At 40.0% G+C, this 21,433-nt stretch overlaps 2 protein-coding genes across 2 annotated transcripts in view; one reads left to right on the plus strand and one right to left on the minus strand.

Annotated features, from left to right (window-relative positions):
* The window catches only part of PRKG1 (protein kinase cGMP-dependent 1), a 1,107,834-nt gene that overhangs the window by 25,101 nt on the left and 1,061,300 nt on the right, over positions 1 to 21,433 (plus strand). The window lies entirely within an intron of this gene.
* Positions 5,634 to 5,810, minus strand: LOC116667145 (ATP synthase membrane subunit DAPIT, mitochondrial-like). The gene has a single exon (XM_032491426.1). The coding sequence runs from the start codon at positions 5,808 to 5,810 to the stop codon at positions 5,634 to 5,636; it is 177 nt and encodes a 58-aa protein (XP_032347317.1).

Below are 21,433 nucleotides of genomic sequence, written 5' to 3' on the forward strand. Positions count from 1 at the left end.
ATCTCCATTTTAAAGCTGAGAAAACTGAGGCTCAGATGAATCAAATGACTTGCTCAAGATTCTATAAGAAACTCTCTTCCTTTAACTCTTTGAGCCTCCAATCGACTCTGACTAAATTATTCTTTCTGCTGTGAGGACACTGCCTAACGGCATCTCCTCTAAAAAGCCTTCCTTGATCCCTCAGTGCTGGCTGGGTGTCCCTCCTGTGTGCTCCCACAGCACCCTGCACCTAACTCATACTGTCCTGCTTGGGACTTAATGGGTTTTTTGGCATATTTACAAGTCTGTCTCCTGTACTCTTGTCCAAACAAACTGAGAAGTAGTATCCTGTCTTGTTCTCACGGAATCCCCAAACCTGGTAGAGTATTTGCCATGGAGAAGATTTCCATTAACCATGTATTGGTTGAGATAACTAAATAATTAAAAATTCGTTATAATTAAGGTGAGATGATATATGTGAAAGTGCTTTGGAAGCGCCTTACAGTGTGAGATGTTCTTAGTCAAATCATTGAGGGCAAGGCATGATACTAGATGCAATTTCAGACTTTCAAAGAGTTTAATTTCTAGTTGAAGGGACACTGTTCTGGACTGAGTGTGTCCCTCCAGAAGTCATATGTTGAACCTCTGCTCCTCAGTGTGATGGTATTGGGGATGGGCCTTAGGGGGGTAACTGGTTCGGGAGGGTGGAGCTTCTGAATGGGATGAGAGTCCTGGTAAGAGGAGTCCAAAGAACTAGCTGGTTCTCTCTCTGCCATGTGAAGATACAACGAGACTGGTTGGCAGTCAAAACTCCACCATGCTGGGCACCGTGATCTGAGACTTCCAGCCTCCAGAAGTATGAGAAATACATTTCTGTTGCTTACAAACCACCTAGTCTGTGTACTTGGTTATAGAGGTGGTGAAAGAAGATGTGCCCTTTAACTGCAATGACCTAGCCACGTCCCCTACCCCATCAGGAATCAGGTTAAATCTGTGAGATCATTATTACTTCCTAAACTTACTTCCCTGTGCTGTACAATATATGTCCCTGTTGCCTATCTATTTTATGCATAATAGTTTGTATCTCTTAATCCCATACCCCATCTTGTACATGTTGGTGGGAATGTAATTTGTACAGCTATCATGGAAAACAGTATGGAGATTCCTTAAAAAACTAAAAATAGAAATACCATATGATTTCAGCAGTTCCACTCCTAGAGTGTATATATACATATATACACACACATATAAACTGCCTTATTTGTTTAATCAACATGTCTCTCCGTCACAATTTTCTCTTCAATTAATAATTCTGATGCATTTCCAGAAAGACAGGGCAAATTCTCACCAGCTCCATCAAGTGACTTGGTTGCAAGTCCTTTATCTTTACCAGATTTGGCAGAGTCGGTGGAACAGATAAAACATAGAACAGTTTCTTTATGGTGGAATAGATAAAACATAAAACGGTTTCTTTTTCTCTATATCTATCTGCCTGCAGATCTCCTATCAACTAAAAAGAAGAGCCTGGTTCATGTAGTGGGTATGAATCTTATTTCCCAGACTGAGCTATACAAGAAACACATCTCTTTACTTTTAATAAATCAATACACATCCGACCTCAAGCCCTTGTTGGGATAGTCAATCCTAGTCATTACCCAAGTCCTCTCTTCCTTGGGGGTATGCAAAGGTCCTAGGATCTTGACCCATCAGCAAAACATCGGAGAAGTCCTTCCAGTCATGAGGCATCAGACTGCATTTGTCATTGCTGAGACACCCATTGTCCCAGTTCGCGTGGGGACCTCAGGTCTGGGGCTGTGCTGTTTCTGGGCACTCTTAGAGCTCAGGAATGTTTGGTGCAGCTGGAACCCTCAGTGTCTGAGTTTGCTTCTTAGCCACACCTCATTGCTGGATATCTCCTCTTCAGGTTGCCCCTTCTCAGCCTTGTGCAGGTCCCTCTCACCCTTGGGACACTCTGATTTCTCTTCCCTTCCAGGTCTTAGAATGTCTCCTTTTGCTGCCTCTCCCTTCTCTCCATGCTGCCTTCAGGGCCCCTATGGGGTATTACCAGAGGTAGGAAGGAAGTGTCTGGTCAACAACCTGTGGTCTCAGTCCTTTAAGATAAGCCTCCTCTGAGCTCAGGTGAGCTGCTTGACATTCGAGAAATGAACACAATATAGGAAGAATAAACACACCTTGATATTCAAATTAATTTTTTTGCCCCAGTGTTAATCTATAAGGAAAGAAAATGATTCTTGTCCACTCTTACTCTGAATAACAAATACAGTGGTATACATGGATTGATCCAAAGCAGAATATACGATTTCACATATATGCTAAAATAAAATCGGGAAAGCTGAGAGATGAAATTCAAATATCCATAGACAGGCATTCACATAACCAGTGAGGCTTTCTAATATTGGGGCTCTCATTAAAGCTGTGTGCAACCCAGATGGGAGGATGGAAAATAGGAATCTTCTGGACCTCAGTTTCCAGTTGGTCAGTCTTAGGAGTTAAGATCGGTCATCTCTAATGCCTTCATAGTTCAAACCCATTATGATTTTAACAGCTCTTCTGCCAGTACAAAACACTATATACTACATAAAGGCACTTGCCTAAATTTGCCCTGCTAAGAATTCAACCTGAACACTATGCCTTTTACATGCTACACAACACTTATATAAGGACATAAGGAAGACTGTAGCCTCTCCGTAGTGACTTTCCAGTAGGATTTATCTATAAGGCCTTGAGAAGTTTGGTGCCATAGTTGTGTCAAAAGTCAGGATGAAAGCAGAGATGAAACCCAGGAAACTAGAAGAAATTGTGACCTGTACACAAACACCTTTTTCTCTTGTCACTGGGTAATTCACAGAGGTCTCCAGTAAATCAAACTCTGTGGAGTTGTTTAAATTGATTTCTTAGGTCATACAAAAAGCAGATTAGAAATAGAAATAATGCATAACCTGGGCATTTTCTTTGGGGTCTCAAAATTCACTGCTTTTCATAATTCAGTTCCAATGTGAATTTAAGATGAGGTTTTCCACTGGGTATTTACCAAGTTTTTTTTTACAGTTTTGATCCTGCTGGTTGTGCACTGAGGAAAACAAACACAAAGAAAGCTGTGTAGCATAAAATGATTTTCCCTTCAAAATGTAGCCAAGAACACTCAGAACTGGCAGGGATTTTGCTGTTCCCAAGATTTCCAGGCAAATATTACATATTTTAAGCATTGTAATTTTATTTTATTTTTTAAAGTTTTTTTTTTTGAATTGGGGAGAAGGTAATTAGGTTTATTTATTTATTAATTTATTTATTTATTTGTTTGTTTGCTTATTTATTTATTTTACTGGCAGTACTAGGGATGGAGCCCAGGACCTCATGAATGCTAAGCACGCACTCCACCATGGAGCTATACCCACCCGCCAAGCATTGTAATTTTAAATGGTGAAATATTTCTGCCATTTTAATTGACACTGTTATTTCCAACATATTATGGTATTAAGTGATATTCAAATTTTAACCTCTCCCTTGCTCAAATACCACCTCTGTGTCAGAGCTCCCAACATCCAAGCAGCTGTAACTCCTGGGTGTGACTTGTTGATTTTCATTTACACATAAAGGAAGTGCTTCTAAGTCTAAATCAGGGTCTTCTTCAGTCTTGGTCAGAATGCAGTACTTATAGTAATTTGTCTTTTTAAAATAAACCTTGAACTATATAAGTAATCAATATGTTTTCTTGCTGAAGTCCAAATTATAGCCGGTTATGTCTGGTTAATTGTGGTAGGGGTCAGTGTTCAGTCGAACAGACTTCTTTTCCTCTCCCTTGCCTGGATCACTGGCAGCATGGGGACCTTCCCCACGTGCGTATTAAGATTGGTCTAGGTTCTGCACATTTTATTTATAATTTTATTTAGCTTGATTATGACAAATAACCTTATCACATGGATACTTTTTAGATGAAAAAAATTGAGGATGAGTGATGAAGACATTTGAAAAAAATGTATTTTATGTAACCATAAACACAGAGCTCCTCCCTGACATGCACCGCCCCCCACCCCCACGAGCACTGGAAGCCCAGGCCCCCGTTGACGGAACCACCTGGACTGATGGGATGGAGGCTTAAAGCCACTTTAAAATCTTTTTTCACCATTCCCTTCTAAACTTGTTCCATAGACCTGCTCTTCCTCTCTCCTGGATGGAATCTTACATACATACCATACCTTTCTAGTCTTTTTCAATCACAAGAATAGACCCATTTTAGTAATTAACATTTCCCATCTAATGGAATACCAAAATTCCAAGCTCACTCAGATTGAAAGTTTCTCCCTCCCTCGTCTACGTCCTCTCTCAGGCTGGGATGTTGTGATGAGGAAGGGCCGTCTTTTCTCTTGGTTGCTCTTCTCTATCGTGCTCACCAGCTGCTGCGTCTGGTCAGGGGAAAGGACTTGACTTAACTGGCTGATTCTGGTGCCATGGGATGTTGGCCCCTTCTGATGAAGCCTGACAACTGAAGCTGACTTGTTTTGTTTTCTTTCTGTCTTGGACACTTGTTCAGATTCCTCCAAGGCTCCCTGGTTAGGAACCACCTCGAATAGCTCTCCCCAGGGAGGTACACTTCTCCTTTGGTGCGTCACTTGTCTCTGTCCTGCTCAGACCCTTTGCTGGCTTCCCTCTGCCCCTCCAGGTGATCTTCCTGGGCTGGCTTCAGGTTTGGTCCAAGTTTGGTCCCCTGGAAACACTCCCCTTGTCCTGATGTCACTGGGAGAACAAGTAGATCCCAATGTAGCCAACTTTACTCTGTCATCAGACCGAATCGGCTCCAGACATAGCTTCAGACCAACCACTCAGACATCCAAGTCCTTCAAACTGCAGAAGACAAGGGCCAAGTTCTTGGAGCCTTATAAAGCAAACCGTCTTACTTGGCTTAAAGGAGGATGTCATGGGTTGAATGTTGCCTCCAAATTTATATGTTGAAGTCCTAACCCCTGCTACCTCAGAATGTGACCTTATTTAAAATTGGAGTCATTTCAGATATAGTTAGTTAAGATGAGGTAATTCTGGAGTAGGGTGGGCTCTAATCCAATATGAATGGTGTGCTTATAAAGAGCAGAAATTTGGACACAGACATGCACACAGAGGGAATGGCATGTGAATCTGAGGGCAGAGGTCAGTGTGGTGCATCTTTACAAGCCAAGGACTGCCAAATATTGCCAGTGAGTTATCAGAAACTAGGGGTGATGCATGAAATGTAGTCTCCCTCACAGCCCTCAGATGGAACCAACCCTGCCAATGCCTTGGCATTGGATTTCTATACTCCAGAATGGTGGACAATAAATTTCTGTTGTTAAAGTCACCCGGTTTGTGGTATTTTGTTACGGGAGCCTAGGAAACTGGGACAGAGGGAAATAAATATCCTGTGTCCCTTTCTCATGCCCACATGGATAGGAAGGGACCAAAGAGTGCCAAAGAAATTTTCTTTCCGTCTCCAAATTCAACCTTTTTTATCAGCTCTAAGTTGGTGATCAGCTAAAATAAACTGAATAGATTTTTTTTTCCAGGTTCATAATTTGTCGTACAAATTGAGTATCACATGATGAACTGACATTAGCTTCCTCAGGCCTGGGAACTTCACAGATGAGGTACAGTTTAGAATCCGCTCATGTTACTTTCCCAGCCGGAGTTTTTTTAGACCTTAACTTGAAGTATAAGACTGTCAAAACAGTGTTTCTGTGTGTGGCCAGTACGCAATTCATTCTCCCTGTGAGAGTGTGAGAGTTGAAATGTTTTTTGATAACAGTGAAATGGAATTGGGCATCAGTTTCTGGACCTGCCATGATTTTGGTCTTCCAGAAGACACCAGCTCTGCAGCCTGTGTCCTTCAATGTACTGCTCCCTCACAAGTCCCACCTAGAGCACCTGGCAGCTTAGTTTAGACTGCGAGGCACCTGGAACCTGAGGTCAATCAGCTGCACTAGTTCCTTCATTCACAGGAAGGACAAGGACCAGGTGACAGCTGCTGACCCACACTGCCTTGCGTTCAGGCTGTGTGCTGGGGTGTGGCTTAAATCTGATCCCTGTTTCCTTTTGTCTTTCCCGGTCAGGCCAGCTAGCTGATAACCTCAGGATACTGACCTTAACAACAGCTCATCTTTGCAGCAACATCTTTGCAGTAGTTTTCGGTGATGGTGAGGAATTAAATGGGGTAGAGGGGAAGACAGAGGACTAACATTCATTAAGCGCGTATGTGTGACAGGGGCCATGCCGCTCATTTCATATGCACTATCTTCCTTAATTATTAAAACTCTGAAGGTGGGTATTAATATTTTCCAAAAAGAGAGTGGGGGTTCAGTGATGTTAGGCCAGGTAACCCCATTTTACTAAGGCAGTGCTAGGCCCAGAATCAACTTTGCATCTGTCTGAATCCAAATCTCTGGCTCAGGACTGGCTGTGTGGATTTTACGACCAAGTGCAAAATGAAAACGCAAGGCTCCTTGATAAAAAAAAATTGAGTCTTAAAATGGTGACCATAGAGCATTAAGCCTGTGGGTCCTGTGTGGCTGCCCAGGTTGCGTGCCCAGGCTCTGATGCTTCCACAACACTCTGCTGGTGAAATAGTGGATGAATCGGAATGTTTCACCGATTCTTATTAGGGGATTGAGTGTCTCATTGATCCTGTGTGTTTCAAGGGACAAGAAAGGAAGAAGGTGATAGGTGTATCACTATACTTCTCAAGGGTATATTGACCTACTGTTCTCTTTTTCTTTCTCTCTTTTTTTTAACTGAAGTCCAGTCAGTTTACAGTATTGTGTCAACTTCTGGTGCACAGCATAATGTTTCAGTCATGCATGTACACACATAGATTCCTTTTCATATAACCTACTGTTGTTTTTGAAAGGCTAGTGTTTCATGGATTGTTCAGTGGACAGGCCATTTATCTAGCTTCCTGATGGGCTATCGGGGGTTCTGAGTAAGACTATTGCATGATCAGGTTTGGTACTTACTCTTAACGCACACCCCTTCTGCACACTCTCATTGATTTTGTTAGCATTGACCTAATTTTTGTTGAGATCTATTTAACATTTAATATTTGGTGGCACTTTCTAACAGAAATTAAAATGATCACATTGAGATCATTATCACTAAATCTCGCTATTTTCAATGTTTTCCCAAGATTAAGGGAAAGAAGTCTTTAAAAACATGTAAGAGAGTCATAATTTTTACTAGGTCTCCTGAGGGTTACCACAGGACAGGAAAAGAATCCTCAAATTTTCAGAGACCATTAAGTCAACTGGATCACAGTGGCACCGCACTGAGTGGAGAGTGCTTGTTTATTAACCATATTTTGCTCTTATAGGCTCTTAGGTTCTTATATGCCACCCAGGAACCAAACTCCTTAATTGTCCTCACTGTCAGCTCATTTTGACAGGCATTCATTTTTTGAAATATCAAATTGAAAAGAAATGATCGCCTGGTTGTAGTAATTCTATACAGTTGATTTCTCTCTGGTAGATAATGCTAGACAAAGACAAGGCATTTATCACAGACAAACACATGAAGGCAGGGCTGAAACAAAGTGAAGGAGCTTTTTTCTTGTGAAGCAGCTTTATTCCAGTGACCTTATTTCTGTTATTCAAAACGACTAAGGGGAAACTGATGAATATTGGAGAAAGACAAATAGCTTCGGTGCCCCATGTTGCTCCTAAAAACATGTCCTGGTTTAAAAATCAGATATGCTAATCTATTAAAATACAGGCTTTCCAAATGAGAAATGTCTTCGAGGAGTCCCCACGTTAGTTTCCTCCTGGCTTTTAGGAATGAAATCCAATGATTAAATATCAGAGAGCATAAAAGGACTTTTCCTTATTTTTTGATCCAGGTCAGAAAAGCCAGGGACACAGTGAACATTCATGGCATGGTTTTCATACGTGCCTACGTGTAAGTCAGCTGGTAACTGTCGGTTGATTTAATTTGGTGTTCTTAATGAAAGCCTAGAGCTTTGGAAAAGGATGAGCTCGGCAGGACCACAGGGAGACAACAACAAAATTAGAATACACTGCTTCATCGTATTGCTAGGAGAAGAGAAGGAAGAAAACGCAGAAGAACGTAAAAAATAAGCAAAATACCAAAAAACCCAAGAAGAATTCAGAAAGGTGGAGTGGAAAGACCAAGAAATAAAAGGAAATGTAGGAAATGGCCAGGGAAGAAGAACAAGGAAGAACCCAGATCAAACCAAGGCTGGGTTTAAGCTTGCTGGCCCAAATCAGTGAGAAACTCCTACTCTGGAAGGCTGTGAAACCAGGCAGGGCATTCTTCCTTTAGACATATGTCTGGTTGGTTGGTTGGTTGAGGTTGGTTGGCTGGCTGGCTGGTTATTTTTGCAGCTCTCTTCAGTTAGACGTTCCATCAGTCTAGAATATAATCTTTTAGTTGAACAAGTCACCTAAACTAACTCGCCTTACTAAATTAATTCTGTCTTTCAAAGACCCATAGGTAGAATCCTATCTATGCTTATCTTAATCAACATTTTCCTTAAAAATAATCAATGCATTTTAACAGCTGCCCTCTTAAAGAATACAGGATAACTTCTTTTCTTCCTACTCCCTTTGTCCACAGACCACCGTGCAGGAATGGAAAGATACCAGAAAAAGCCATTTTATCATTTCAGTTTGGTGTCAGATACTAGATTTGTGGTGTGAGGTTACGAAAAGTGCAAGCTGCCATTTCACTTTGGGCAAATTTGCTTAAAAATAACAGCTAGGAAAATGAAGCCTCAACCTTTATGGCAACAATTCAATAACAGGGAGGTATTCCAGGTCACTGGGCTGCTCCAGCCTCCGTCGCACAGCACGATCACACAGATATTACTCATTTGGCATCACAGAAATGAAATCATTATCACCGAGGGCTGTGTCACCCCCATCAGCGTCTGCTGCTCTGGAAAGAAGCTCCTCATCCCTGCCTAATGGTTTATATTTGAGAAAGATCTCCACACCCAGAGTTTAACAATCCAGATCATTAGCCTGTAACTATTTTTAAAAGAAGTCAGCTCTGCTGTTTCCTTTTTTGCCATATTTCTTATGCCAGAATGTCAGAAGTCATAAAACTTGTGAGATTTTAGAGGATGTATTATAAGAGATGTGAAAGAATGTGTTCCTTGGATTCGGTTGCAGGAGATCCTACTGAAATAACAGACGACCACAGAGCCAGATTCAGTCCCAGCTGTGACATGGACACGTTGTGACTGTGGATGACTTCGTCCAAACAAACACGCTGCTTTCAAATAAACGCACGCCTTTCCCCTTGCATAAATTTCTCATAAGGATAAGTGAACTCATGGCTTTGATGGAAGAATACACCATTTTGCAAATGGAGGGGTGTGAGCACAGGCATTAGACTGCCTGGGTTCAAACCAGGACCCTGCTATTTGCTGGCTGGGGAACCTGGGCCAAGTAGTTTCTCACGTGTGTAATGGGGATGATTGTGATGAAGATAATAATAACAAGCATCTATCTCCTAGAACTGTTCTGAAGATAAATTAGGATCCTGCCTGTCAAGTAATTAACACCTGACAGAGAAGGCAGCCATTAAATAATAATTTTTGTTGTTGTTAGATAAACAGAAATACAAGTCACTCAATGCATTTAGTTCATTTTCTTCTATGGTGCATCCATCATAGTAGATGTTCAGTAATTAAATGTTGGATAAGTAGTAAGTTGACTTATATGTATTTATTATGACTGTTTATCTTTGGGCTCAAAGGAACATCAATGACAGTATGCACCATTTTTTATAGGAAGCCTTGGGATCAGTTATTCAGAAATTACATCTCTCAGACAAAGGTTTTTCTCTTTCAAAAGATGATGGCACTTCATACTATTTAGAAGACTTATGAAGATCTAAACCTGTGAGCCATTGTCACTTGTTCTTGCTTACCTGCTCCTGCATAGGACTGCATGAATTGTAATTGCATTCCAGAATCAGAAAAAAAATTGATTCAAAGGATCAGTTTTTTCTCCAGAAGATGACTTGTCCTTTAAAATTTGCTTAAGTTATTTATGATAGAAAGTATTTCCTGATGCAACTTACTCTCCATAATCAAAGAAAGAAATATACGTGCAGATTTTTTCAGGTGTGCTCTCCTTAAATTTCAGAAGGTCCCATTTAATCCATTGATTTTAATCTGTTTTACCAATTAGAGACCCTGGTGGGATGGGACTCAAGGGGTCACCTGGTTCCTAGACTGCCTCCCACCTTTGAAAAAGATCAGCCTTGATTCTAACTACCTTTTCAAAAGTATTCATTGATGAACCTTCTAAATTTTTCCTTTATAATTCAGTTCTTTTGCTTAACAGATTCCTAGCTGATAGATTGGAATTCACAGGAAATGGAGAGAAGGTTATTAGAATTAATTCCCTAAGCTGTTCTTATATGGAGTTATATTTATCCTGTTAATAAAATGGGTCAGGTGTAACCTTTCAATTTGTGTGAATGTTGATTTCCTCAACTAAATTCAAAGCTTCTTAAAGACAAGTTCCTTTCCATAGACCTTCTCATAGATCAGAGATTCTAGCAGGAAGACAAAAAGATGGCAAATTTTCATTAAAGGCTTTAAAATGGTTGTAAACCAAGAGCCTCTAAATGGGTATTTGTTTTCTAGGCATAAGAGTTGGAGTAGAGGTCATGAAGTGGATGGGAAATAATACAAAAGAAATAAACTACTGTATTTTTTTAAAGTGACTACTGTGTATCTAGCATATTGCTGTCTACTTTCTACATGTGGTATCTCATTTTATCTTATCAGCCCTGTAGGTACTGTGACCCAATTCTGTAGGTAAGCTTAGGCCCAGAGAAGTTAAGTGACTTATTCGGGATCACACAGCCAAGTACATGGCAAAGTCAGAATTCACAATGCAGGTCTGCCTGATACCTGCCTGTGTCCTTTTCTTGTTAACACAGGATTTGTACTACATAAATGTTTACTGTACATCTCATTGCATGAGTATAAAATTACTGGGGGTGTTAAGCAGGAAAAGATGCTCTATTAGACCTTGAACTAGGAAATTAACTAACCCTGTGATTTTAGGTATTTTCTCAATTGAACAAGAAAGCCTAAAGAAACGTTGAGGGCTTTATTGTAATAAAAGGTTTAGAAAGCATTACAGAATAGTATTTATATAAATCAAATTTATTTCAGAGCTGGTTGGATGCTCTGCATGAACATTAAAATTGGTGGCCTTCACTGTAGTGCAGTTGAGCTGGGCGAGGGGAGGTTTTCTTGGAAAACCTTTCAGCTATTCAGTGTCTGCTGAGAAGAACATTCCAGTCTTCTGAGGCCGCTGCCCGTGTTGTCAGAGCTGAGCAGAGAGCCAGCAAGCTGGAGGGACTGTGTCTACCTGTTGTCTCCAGTTCCTGCCCCTTTGATGCTCCTTGGGTTGATGCTCATTGGCGCCACCATCTGTAGTTATTTGGCCTTGGCATTCTCAGCCCTACCTCTCTTAACTTTTTCCTCAGACTTCTGCTGACAGCTTTCACCTGCTGTTATTTCCTCTCTCAGCTAGTAAGTCATAAGTGACGGAGCTAGAATTTGAAGTTAGTCCGACTACACGACATGTCTATACTGCTTTGCTTTATTCGTGTTACTGAAATGGGACATGAGTCCCATTGTCCCATGCCGTTGAGGGAAATAAGTCCCATCCCCCACGTCAGGGAGAAAGGCATTTGAGCTGGGTAATTTAGACACTGTCTTGCATATGGGAGATATTCACTAAAAATATGTTGCCTGCACTGCACAGTCTTCTGGACGTATTTCAGAATGAAGAATCATTTTAAACCCCGAATCTCATACAGGTATGGTTTCCAAACATTAATGAAAGTTGGTGCAGAAAATATCTGTCATACAGAGAGCTGTGTTTGCAAAGTAAACACTGTTGTCATACTAATCTAATTGCTCACATGGAGGAAGGGAAGGAAGCACCCCCGCCCCACATTCATTGTAGTTAAGCATTCCATCCCTTTAATGTTTGCTCTTATTTCAAGTTTGTTCATTTATTTTTACGACTCCCAATATCCCTGTTGTCTCTCTTAAGATTTAAATCTTTGCAGAGTACCTCTTCTGTTTAACTTGCTTTGAGTGTGATAGAGGACATGGCATGGCTTCACGTCAGAGGCAAGAAGATGCTTCTAGACAATGCTTAGAATTCACATAGGGGAGGAGAGATGCAATATTAGAAAGTGAAATATGAGGAAAATCACATTTGGAAATTAAAAGTATTGACTTCCTTTAAATACTTTTATAATGTAGCCAGCCCTCTTCATGGACCTAGACATTAAGACCCATAATACAGTTCTCTCTACTTTAATTACTTTTCCATCTGGGTTTGGAAACGTGATCCTCTCGCTGTTTCTGAGCAATGGTTAAGTTGAAGAGTGCATCAGGACAGGAACTAATGGAAGTGACTTGATAGCTTTATTCCACAGGCAATGAATAATGAGGAGTTGGTGATTTATGTTCATCTCAGCAGGAGACAGACAGAAGATTATCTTATACTTCCCAGTCTATGCCAGCAAAGCTGCCATTTCTAGAAATATACAATTATCCATATGTCGTTTTTTATGAAAACCTTAATTTGTACGGTCATTTGATGGCAATTTAGTTTTGTCTGCAATTCATAAAATTGACTTGTCATATGCTCCAGTAAGATCTGTAACCAACTCAAAAAAGTCTTAAGTGCTCTATATGCTAACTAGATGAACGTATGCTTAGAGTTCACATCATTTTTTTCCTTAGATCAAATAAGCAAAATTATTATCAGTATGATGTTACTGTATATTAACCTTTATGATTACTATAAGATTGGCATTAAAATTCAGAAAAATATAGATTGAGACCCTTCGTTAAACAGACCTTTCCCTGTCCTGTCCTTGTTTTTTAGAAGAGGAAAATATTTTTTAAAAATAAGCTGATATTGAGACTTGGGGGAGTGCTTCAAAAATGAACCTCATTCTGGATCATTCATACTGCAAATTATTTATTTTGTGTCCTTGTGTCCGAAGCCTGTGCTGGGCACTGAGGACACGTGCCCTGCCCTCAGATAGTTCTCCCCAACTTTCTCTCTCTGACATGTGCCATCAGCAATATGTGATGGCTTATTCTTATTTAGAGATGATGCTAATGTTCATAAAATGGAGACCACAAAGCATAATGGTCAAGGGTTTGGGCTCCAGGTTCAGATTGCCTGGGTTCAAATCTTGGCTCCTTTGTTTATAAGCAGTGCAGCCTTGACCTTGACCTTGACCTCTTTGTTGGCTCAGTTCCATATCTATAAAATGGAAATAGTGATGGTAGTTAATTCTTAGCATTGTTTAATGATACTGTGAAATAGTGCTCAATAAAATTTGGTTATCACAATGTAATTAATGGTATTAACAGTTTCCTGGTAATTATAAATGTTAGAACAGAGGATAGCTGAAGGATATTCTTAACACCCTGTTGTTTCATTAATTTGTTAGTCACAAAAGACAAAGGCAGCCTTGTCTTCCTGTTGTCTCAGTTGTAGCGGTTAGGGAAACGTCAGTTCTGGGTAAATAATCAGGCTTTTAAAAAAATTGGGGGGAAAGTAATTAGGCTTATTTAATTTATTTATTTTTTTATTGGAGGTGCTGGGGGTTGGACCCAGGACCTCATGCATGCTAAGCATGTGCTCTACCACTGAGCCATCCCCTCCCCACTTAATCAGGCTTTATTAACTTAAGATCTGGGCGATGTCTTACTCGTGGGTATTTACTACATGCCTGCATCCCAGTGCTGGGAGCTGCTTCAGGGCACGGGGCATTCTTATTTTAGCTCTGTGGCTGCAGCCCTTAGCACGGTCCTTTCTGTGTGTAGTAGGCATTTGGTAGGTGTGAGTTGCTCGGATCAACTTCAAAAAATATTTTAAATTAAAAGTATATCTTTGGTAAAGTACAAAATTACTGTATGTTCTTTGCGGATCATTTAGAAACTGCAGACAAGTTTTAAAAAGTGAAATTGCTTATCATCTTTAAACAGAGTTAAACCACTAACATTTTGTTATACATCCTTCTACTGTTTTTCTATGCATACACTCTTTTGCTTTAAACAAAAACTTGAATAATACAGTAAAGACTTTTGGTAGTGTGCTCTTTCGTAGATTAATATACAATTAATATTTACCCTATAATCACATATTCTTCTGAAATGTCATTTTTAATTAATGTGATACAAGTTATATAACATTTATTCTTCAACATTTAGATTGTATTCAATTTTAGGCCTTTATATTAAAATCACCATTGTTACTTAAACAAACATTTCTCCAATGAAGACATACAAATGGCCTATAGGCACATGAAAAAAAATACTCAATATCACTAATTATCAGAGAAATGCAAATCAAAACTATAATGAGTTATCACCTCAGGATGGCCATCATTAAAAAGTCCACAAATGATAATTGCTGGAGACGGTGTGGAGAAAACATTCCTTCCTACACTGTTGGTGGGAATGTAGTTTGGTGCAGCCATTATGGAAAACAGTTTGGAGATTCCTCAAAAAACTAAAAACAGTCTTAGCATATGATCCAGCAATTCCATTCCTGGGCATATATCTGGAGGAAACTCTCATTCAAAAAGATATATGCACTCCAGTGTTCATAGCAGCACTATATACAATAGCCAAGATGTGGAAGCAACCTCAGTGTCCATCAGCAGATGACTGGATAAAGAAGTTGTGGTATATTTTTATAATGGAATACTACTCTGCCATAAAAATGAGTGAAATAATGCCATTTTCAGCAACATGGATGGACTTGGAGATTGTCATACTAAGTTAAAAGCCAGAAAGAGAAAGAAAAATACTGTGTGGTATCACTTCTATGTAGCATCTAAAAAAACGGCACAAATGAACTCATGTACAAAACAGACTCACAGACATAGAAAACAAATTTATGGTTACCAGAGGAAAAGGGGGAGGGTGGAGGGATAAATTGGGAGTTCAGGATTTGCAGATACTAACTACTACATATAAAATAGATAAACAACAAGGTCCTACTGCATAGCACTGGGAACTACATTCAATATCTTGTAATGGTCTATAATGAAAGAGACTATGAAAAGGAACTTATATATATAATTAAAGTCACTATGCTGTACACCAGAAATTAACACAACATTGTAAGCTGAGTGTACTTCAAAAACATTTTTTATATAAAATTACCATTGTTAAGTATTGCTAGACATGCTCCTTGCTGTCCCCTCGCCCCTGCCTGTGTGCTCCCATTGTCCTGTTTACTTTGCTTATCAGAGTCCCTGTTCCACCTACAGAGTCTGCCTGGATAGTAAGCTGTTGATCTGTTTGTTTTTCCACCAGGCTATACACGCCATTGTAACCTTAGTTTCAAGTTCTACCGCTTGGCTTATAAATGGTACTCCATGTGTATTTGTTGAATAAGTACATGAAAGCCATTGTTTTCATCTGATGATGCGTCAGATCCATCTGAAAGTTCCTATGAAGCGTTGTGGTCTGGAGCGGAGTGTGTGTGGGACATGATCCTGCAGAGAGGGTGTGAAAGTGGGAGGTGGGCAGGGGAGGGCCCTCAGGCTGGGAGCTGATGACAGAGACAAGGATTCTGGGAAGGGGAGTGAAAAATTTTCTCTTGACTCATCTTTTCCCTTCATGCTTTCCATCAAGAGCTTCACTTTGTCCCACTGACCTTTAGAATAAAATTCTTAGAAGCAATGGGAAGGGAAACAGAATCTTCATTTATTTATTGAGGGATTAAGTAAATGTGGGTATGTATACTCTTACCTGGGACTGCCTGAGTTATATTCAAGGAATCCAATTCCAAGCCTCTAACTTGACTGAAAATCTTCCAGCTCTATGTCTGGCACATGGCAGTAGGAAAGGGAAGGGACTAATATTTATGGAGTGCTTATAATTTGCTAGTAATTTTCCTACATCATTGCATTCAGTTTGCTCAATAGCCCTGAGAGGTAGGAATTATTGCAAAGGGACATGAATTCAACCCTGGACTATATGACTCCTGAGTCCATTTTCCCAGATCAAAACATTAGAATGAATTCTCGGAGTAAATGCCCAAATGACTTCTAGCTAATATAGACAAATTCTAAATTCTGTTTAACAAGGGAGCTATTTCTGTTTTTTTTTTAGGTATGTCTTGGATGCTTCTGATTTATGAATTACTTTGAAAAGTAGGAAATTAAAACTATATATAGAAGTAAAATCACTAAAAAAAAACCCCATTTTACCAATACCTGCAGGAAATGTATAAAAAAGTTAAAAGAATTTTTAGACCCCAAACGTGGTATTTATAAAGTGTTCATTCAAAGGCAATTAATTAAATGGCCTCACTTTAAAAATTTAGTGAGAGTGCCATTTAATTATTAACTTTATTTCATTTTAATTAGAAGTTTATGAACCTAACAGGAGTTATAAAATTTTGACTTTATTGTTTTTCAATTCAATAAGAGCTTTTATTTATTAGTTACAAAATTTCAGGCCATACCTAAGGTTTTCTTACCCCCTTTCAATGGGAAGTTGTAGGCTCACAACACAGAGATGTTCAAGCCTGTTTCTGCTTATAGGATTTAATTAAAAATATATGTATTTTTCTTGTTGGGATTCTTATTCTACATAATGTGCTCAATTTAGCTAGATAGTTGCAGACAAATTATTATAAACTCAATTCTCAAACCAGAGTTCATTTCTAGTCACTACTACCATCTATATGGAAAGGGCGGGGGTGTAGGGTGTTCGGATGTTTTGCATAAATCTGACCAGCCATGTACTTACTGTCCACTGCACATTTTTATGGCATCCTTTTTGGTAACTAGAGATGAAAATGATTAGTAGTGCTGTTAGAGTTTTGCTTTTAGCTAGGAGACTTCAATGATTTTAACAGAAGGAATTATGAAAATCAAATGTCAAATTAAATAAGTTGTTCTTTGTTTTGAAAATCATCCTAGCGTTTTTTATTCATTTTAGTCTTACTTTTTTCTCATATTTTAAGAGCCCCTCCTGCTGGGTGCATCCAATGTGTATTTTAAAAAGCCACCCTTTAGCCTTATAATTAGTCTTAAAAATAGACGTAAGCACTGACCTAATTTTTGTAATCTTTCAAAACATTATGTGGGTACCCCCGGCCATTGGAAACATTACAGGGAACACATAGAACATGTTGTACTCACGTTGGCTTTTCTATTTGGCATCATATTATGGGTTTTTCTTTTTTCCCTTCGGAATTTATTGTTTCTTTTATTCTCAGGCAGGAATAAAGAGTTTGCTTTCTGAGACTTGATCTTGAAGAACCCATCTTTCATGTCCTCACAGAGCATGCAGTAGAAGATGAGTGAATATTATGTGTCTGTAGGTTGGCTGGGCTTCAGCCGAGCTTCACTGAGGCCTTGGCTTCCAGCTGCGGAGGCCAACGAGGCTCTGCCTCTCACTGAGAGTCCGTGTGTCCATCGGAGCAGTTCTGCTCCACGTGTCTCTGCCAGTGATGGTGGAAATGAGCTGAGTTTGTTGAGTGCAAGCCCCAGTATGTGGGCCTGTTTCAAGTTTCTGATTACATTGAATCTACTAATATTCCATTGGCCAAATCAAACCAAATGGCTGAATCCAAAATCAGGGGTCAAAGAGGTACACTCTGCCTTTTAGTGGGAGGAACTAGAAAGTCACATGGGAAAGGGCACAGAGACAAGGAGTGGTGCCACCCATCTGGGTTTGCTTTGAACAGGCTCCTGTGTTTAACACACAATACCTTGAACATACACAACCCTAAGTGCAGAGAGGTAAGCAAAGTCTTCAAGCCCTTCAGCTCACTCATAGTCAAGGTACCTGTTATTGAGCGGAGCAGCAAGCGAGGACAGGAGGCAACCCCTCACCTTGACCAGAGCCCCCATTTCTAGCCTGTAGCCCTTGAGCCAGCACCGTGGAGTGGAGTGGGTAAGCAGTTGTCCCCTTTTTATACACATCGACAAACCCAGCTCATTTTACCAGAAACTCGGTACACAGGTGTTCTTTGTCCCCTGAGGTCTTCCTCTCTTCCGTTTTGATCACAGCACCCCCTTCCTTCCTAATATTTTGACTCATAGAGAAACAATAGGTAGTAATGGATATTAACCATTAATCAGGAAAAAAAACACCCTGGCAACCCCTCCATGGTAAGAAAATGCTTTCGCCCGTTAACAGTATGCTGACAATGCCTAATTCACCACGCTAAGGCCCTTAACTAATCACCTGACTCTCACCACTTCCAACACTTCCCACTGCCTCAGTTTAAAGCCCTAATTTCTTGTTATGACATCATGTACTTCAAGACATGGTTTATCTTTAGCTTCCTCTGCCTTCAAATTTGGGGCTTTCGCCAAACTGAGCTGCTTTTATTCTCCAAATGAGCCATGCTGCCTCATCCTCAACACGCTACTTAACGTTTCAAAACGTGGTTTTCTCATCCTGCAAAAGGGGATGTTGTCCCGGACTTGTGTGTGAGAACTTTATCGGGGAGTGTTCTAAGGATCAGTATCTGTACAGGAGAGAAGAAAACAGGTGTTGACTGAGCAAGAGTCACCTGCCTTGGAGTCACAGTAAAGGCCACAGGCAGCCTTGCAGGGGACACTAGACCTAGGATGGCCCTTCAGAGTCTCCAAGCAGGAACCAGGGGACCAAGCCTGTATACTCCTTGTTGAACAGTCATTGGATGTGGCAGCGCTTGGGAAGCCAGGATGACCTTGGGTGAGGCTGTTTTCCTTCAGCTGAGGGTGGGGCCTGAAGGGGGACTCAGCTGAGATCTGTCAGCACCAACGCCCCCAGCAGCTGGGGAATAAGTGAGTGCCAGTGTTCTGGAGCAGAAGGTTTGAGGTGTCACCTGTACAGATTTAAGTAACTATTGCATATGATAATTGTGATAAATTTAACTCTTCCTGTCGGTACCCAAACACACACACACCCACAGCCTCATTCTTAGGTCTTGGCTCGTATGTCACCTCTGGTGGAAACCTTTCCCTTTCTATGCCCCGCCCACCCTAAAGTAGGCTACTGGTCACCCCTTTTGCTTCCATAATGCTATTTATTTAATCCTATTAGAGCAGTTATTACACAATATGGCAGTTTCCAGGGTTTGCCTGTCTCCCCATTAGACCGCAGAGGGCAGGAACCACATGCCTTTGTACTTTTCTTACTGTAAGCGTCTTTCCTACTATTTTTGATTGGCTACTTAGTCACCTATCTTACCGTTTACATTTCAGACTCCCCCAGAGTAAGGTCGACGTCTGTTTTGTTTACTATCTTGTCCCATAGCACACTATGGGGAATGTACTCTGAGACTGATACACACTTTGCTGGGTGAATGAGTGAATGAATATTGAAATTTCCCCAAGAAAGGGACAGGAAAGACCATGACATGGAATAGGGAAGACATCTGGAGAGCCCCAGATTCCCGAGAGCATCAGCGTTCACTCAAGTAGGACATGTCAGTCACATGCTTATCAAAGCAACTTTAAATGTACTAACTCATTTAATCCCCATCACAACCCTTTTTCAGTCAGAGCTCAATAGGCAAAGGGGAAAATACATTCTTTCTTTACTGGAGGATATGGAAAACAGGAAAGTCAGGCTGTGATGCTTGGGTCAGTCACTGATAGATGTCACCCGTCATAGTATCCAAAGAAGTGTTGGGCTGAGTGGGATGGTGGTGAGAGCCCTTCTACAGCTACTTCCAAGTACCCCACTCTCCCCCAAAATGATAACCCTTAAGAAAACCCTAAATTATTTCACTTCCAGGAAAGATTTTGAAAACTGGATGGAATTTGAGTGCCTGATCATTACACCTTTTTTTTTTTTTTTTAAAGGGGATTCTGGAAACTGAGTGTCTGGGGATGGGTTTAGCTGATTTGCTTCCAAGAAAACACTTGAGGAAATTACTAGGTGGTGCTGTGATAGTTTAGTGCATTTATTTGGTAGCTCTTCCTGTGGAAAGGGACATATGTTGTTTTAAAAAATAGACATTTTTATTCTTGGAAGAAAATTGTCTCTTAAAACCCTTTTAATATGTTTACTTTTACTTATTTTTATTGCTTGGTGACATAAACAGTAACATTCACAGTGGTGATCAAAAAAAATCCTTCTGAGTCATGCTTAGAAAACTGCTAGAAATCTAATTTTGAACACGTAGATTGAATGCTATCTGGCAATCTTTTATTTAAATTATACACACATATTTTAAAAACAATTCTTATTCTAGAACTGCCATAGAGGAACTATTTGAGGGTTGTAAGTCCCACTGTAAAGGAGTTCTAACAATTTTCCATATTTTCCCCTGTCCTTGCCCAAATGCACATGTTCGTTTCCACAGTTGTGCTCGTAGTTTCTATAAAACTTGGTGATTATCTGTTTTAAACTAAACATCGTGTCATAAAATCTTTTCTACATGACTCTACTCTTAATTTTAATTCTAAGGGATTCATAATTTCCACGAAATCAGTATGTCTGGAGTAACTTAATTATTCCCTCATGGACTAATTTATTTATAATGTAAAATGCATAATTTTAAATCACCAACAAATGTATAGTTTAATTTTTTTCTACACTTGAGACTTGAGAGAATATTCCTAATGTTGCAAAGTTGTAAACCACCATATAGCCACGTAAAGCACTAAAGCTACCCTTCTTCTAAGCGGTGCATTTAGAGGCAGACACTAAGCTTTCCTGGGGGTGGTAGTGCCAGGGTATAAACCCAGTGTCAGACATGCAGCCCCCAAGGCCACTGACCTTGCAGAATAAAAGAGTCCGTGAAAATATCTTCCTATGTGTACCAATTGTTTAGAAAGGAACTTTAGTTAAATTAAGCTCTTAAGATTGTGTTTCATCTTCATCAACAATTGCTTTAATAATTTTAACACATTGGATAAGTGCATTCTGGATATTCGACTGAATTGCATTAGGGGGTCCTCTGTACGAAGCCCTAAAGGCAAGGACTGCTCCTTAAAAAACATGGACTCTGATGATGGAAGTTTCAACTCTGACATACTAAACCATCCTGCAGTGCTTTACTTGGTATAAGAGAGAAATTCTAAAAAAAAAAATCCAAGAGGGAAGGTGGCGGTGGGCCACTGTTTAGGGCATTTTGTTAATAAATGATGTCAAACATAAATCTTTATTTAACTCTGAAGAAAGCCCAGAGTATCAGGATGAAAATCAGGTTATCATCAAAGAATTGGGGCTAAATCTTTCCTGGGAAAGAAAAATTATTTTTGCTTTGGCAGCATGTCTTCCGTTTGCATGGGCTTGAGCTGCCACTTTTGCAGAAAGCCCACAGGTCTTCAGCAGATGCCTGCTGCAAGGTTCACTACACACTGCGAGACTGTCAGAGCCGCGGAAATGAAAAATGTTTCAATATTCAACCTATGGGATTTTGGCCAGTCC

Source organism: Camelus ferus, chromosome 11, assembly GCF_009834535.1.
Source record: "Camelus ferus isolate YT-003-E chromosome 11, BCGSAC_Cfer_1.0, whole genome shotgun sequence".
Lineage (NCBI taxonomy): Eukaryota > Metazoa > Chordata > Mammalia > Artiodactyla > Camelidae > Camelus > Camelus ferus.

Excerpts from the sequence above, each read along its gene's own strand:
- LOC116667145 (XM_032491426.1), bottom strand. The coding sequence starts at position 5,810 with ATGGCAGGTCCAGAAACTGATGCCCAATTCCATTTCACTGTTATCAAA.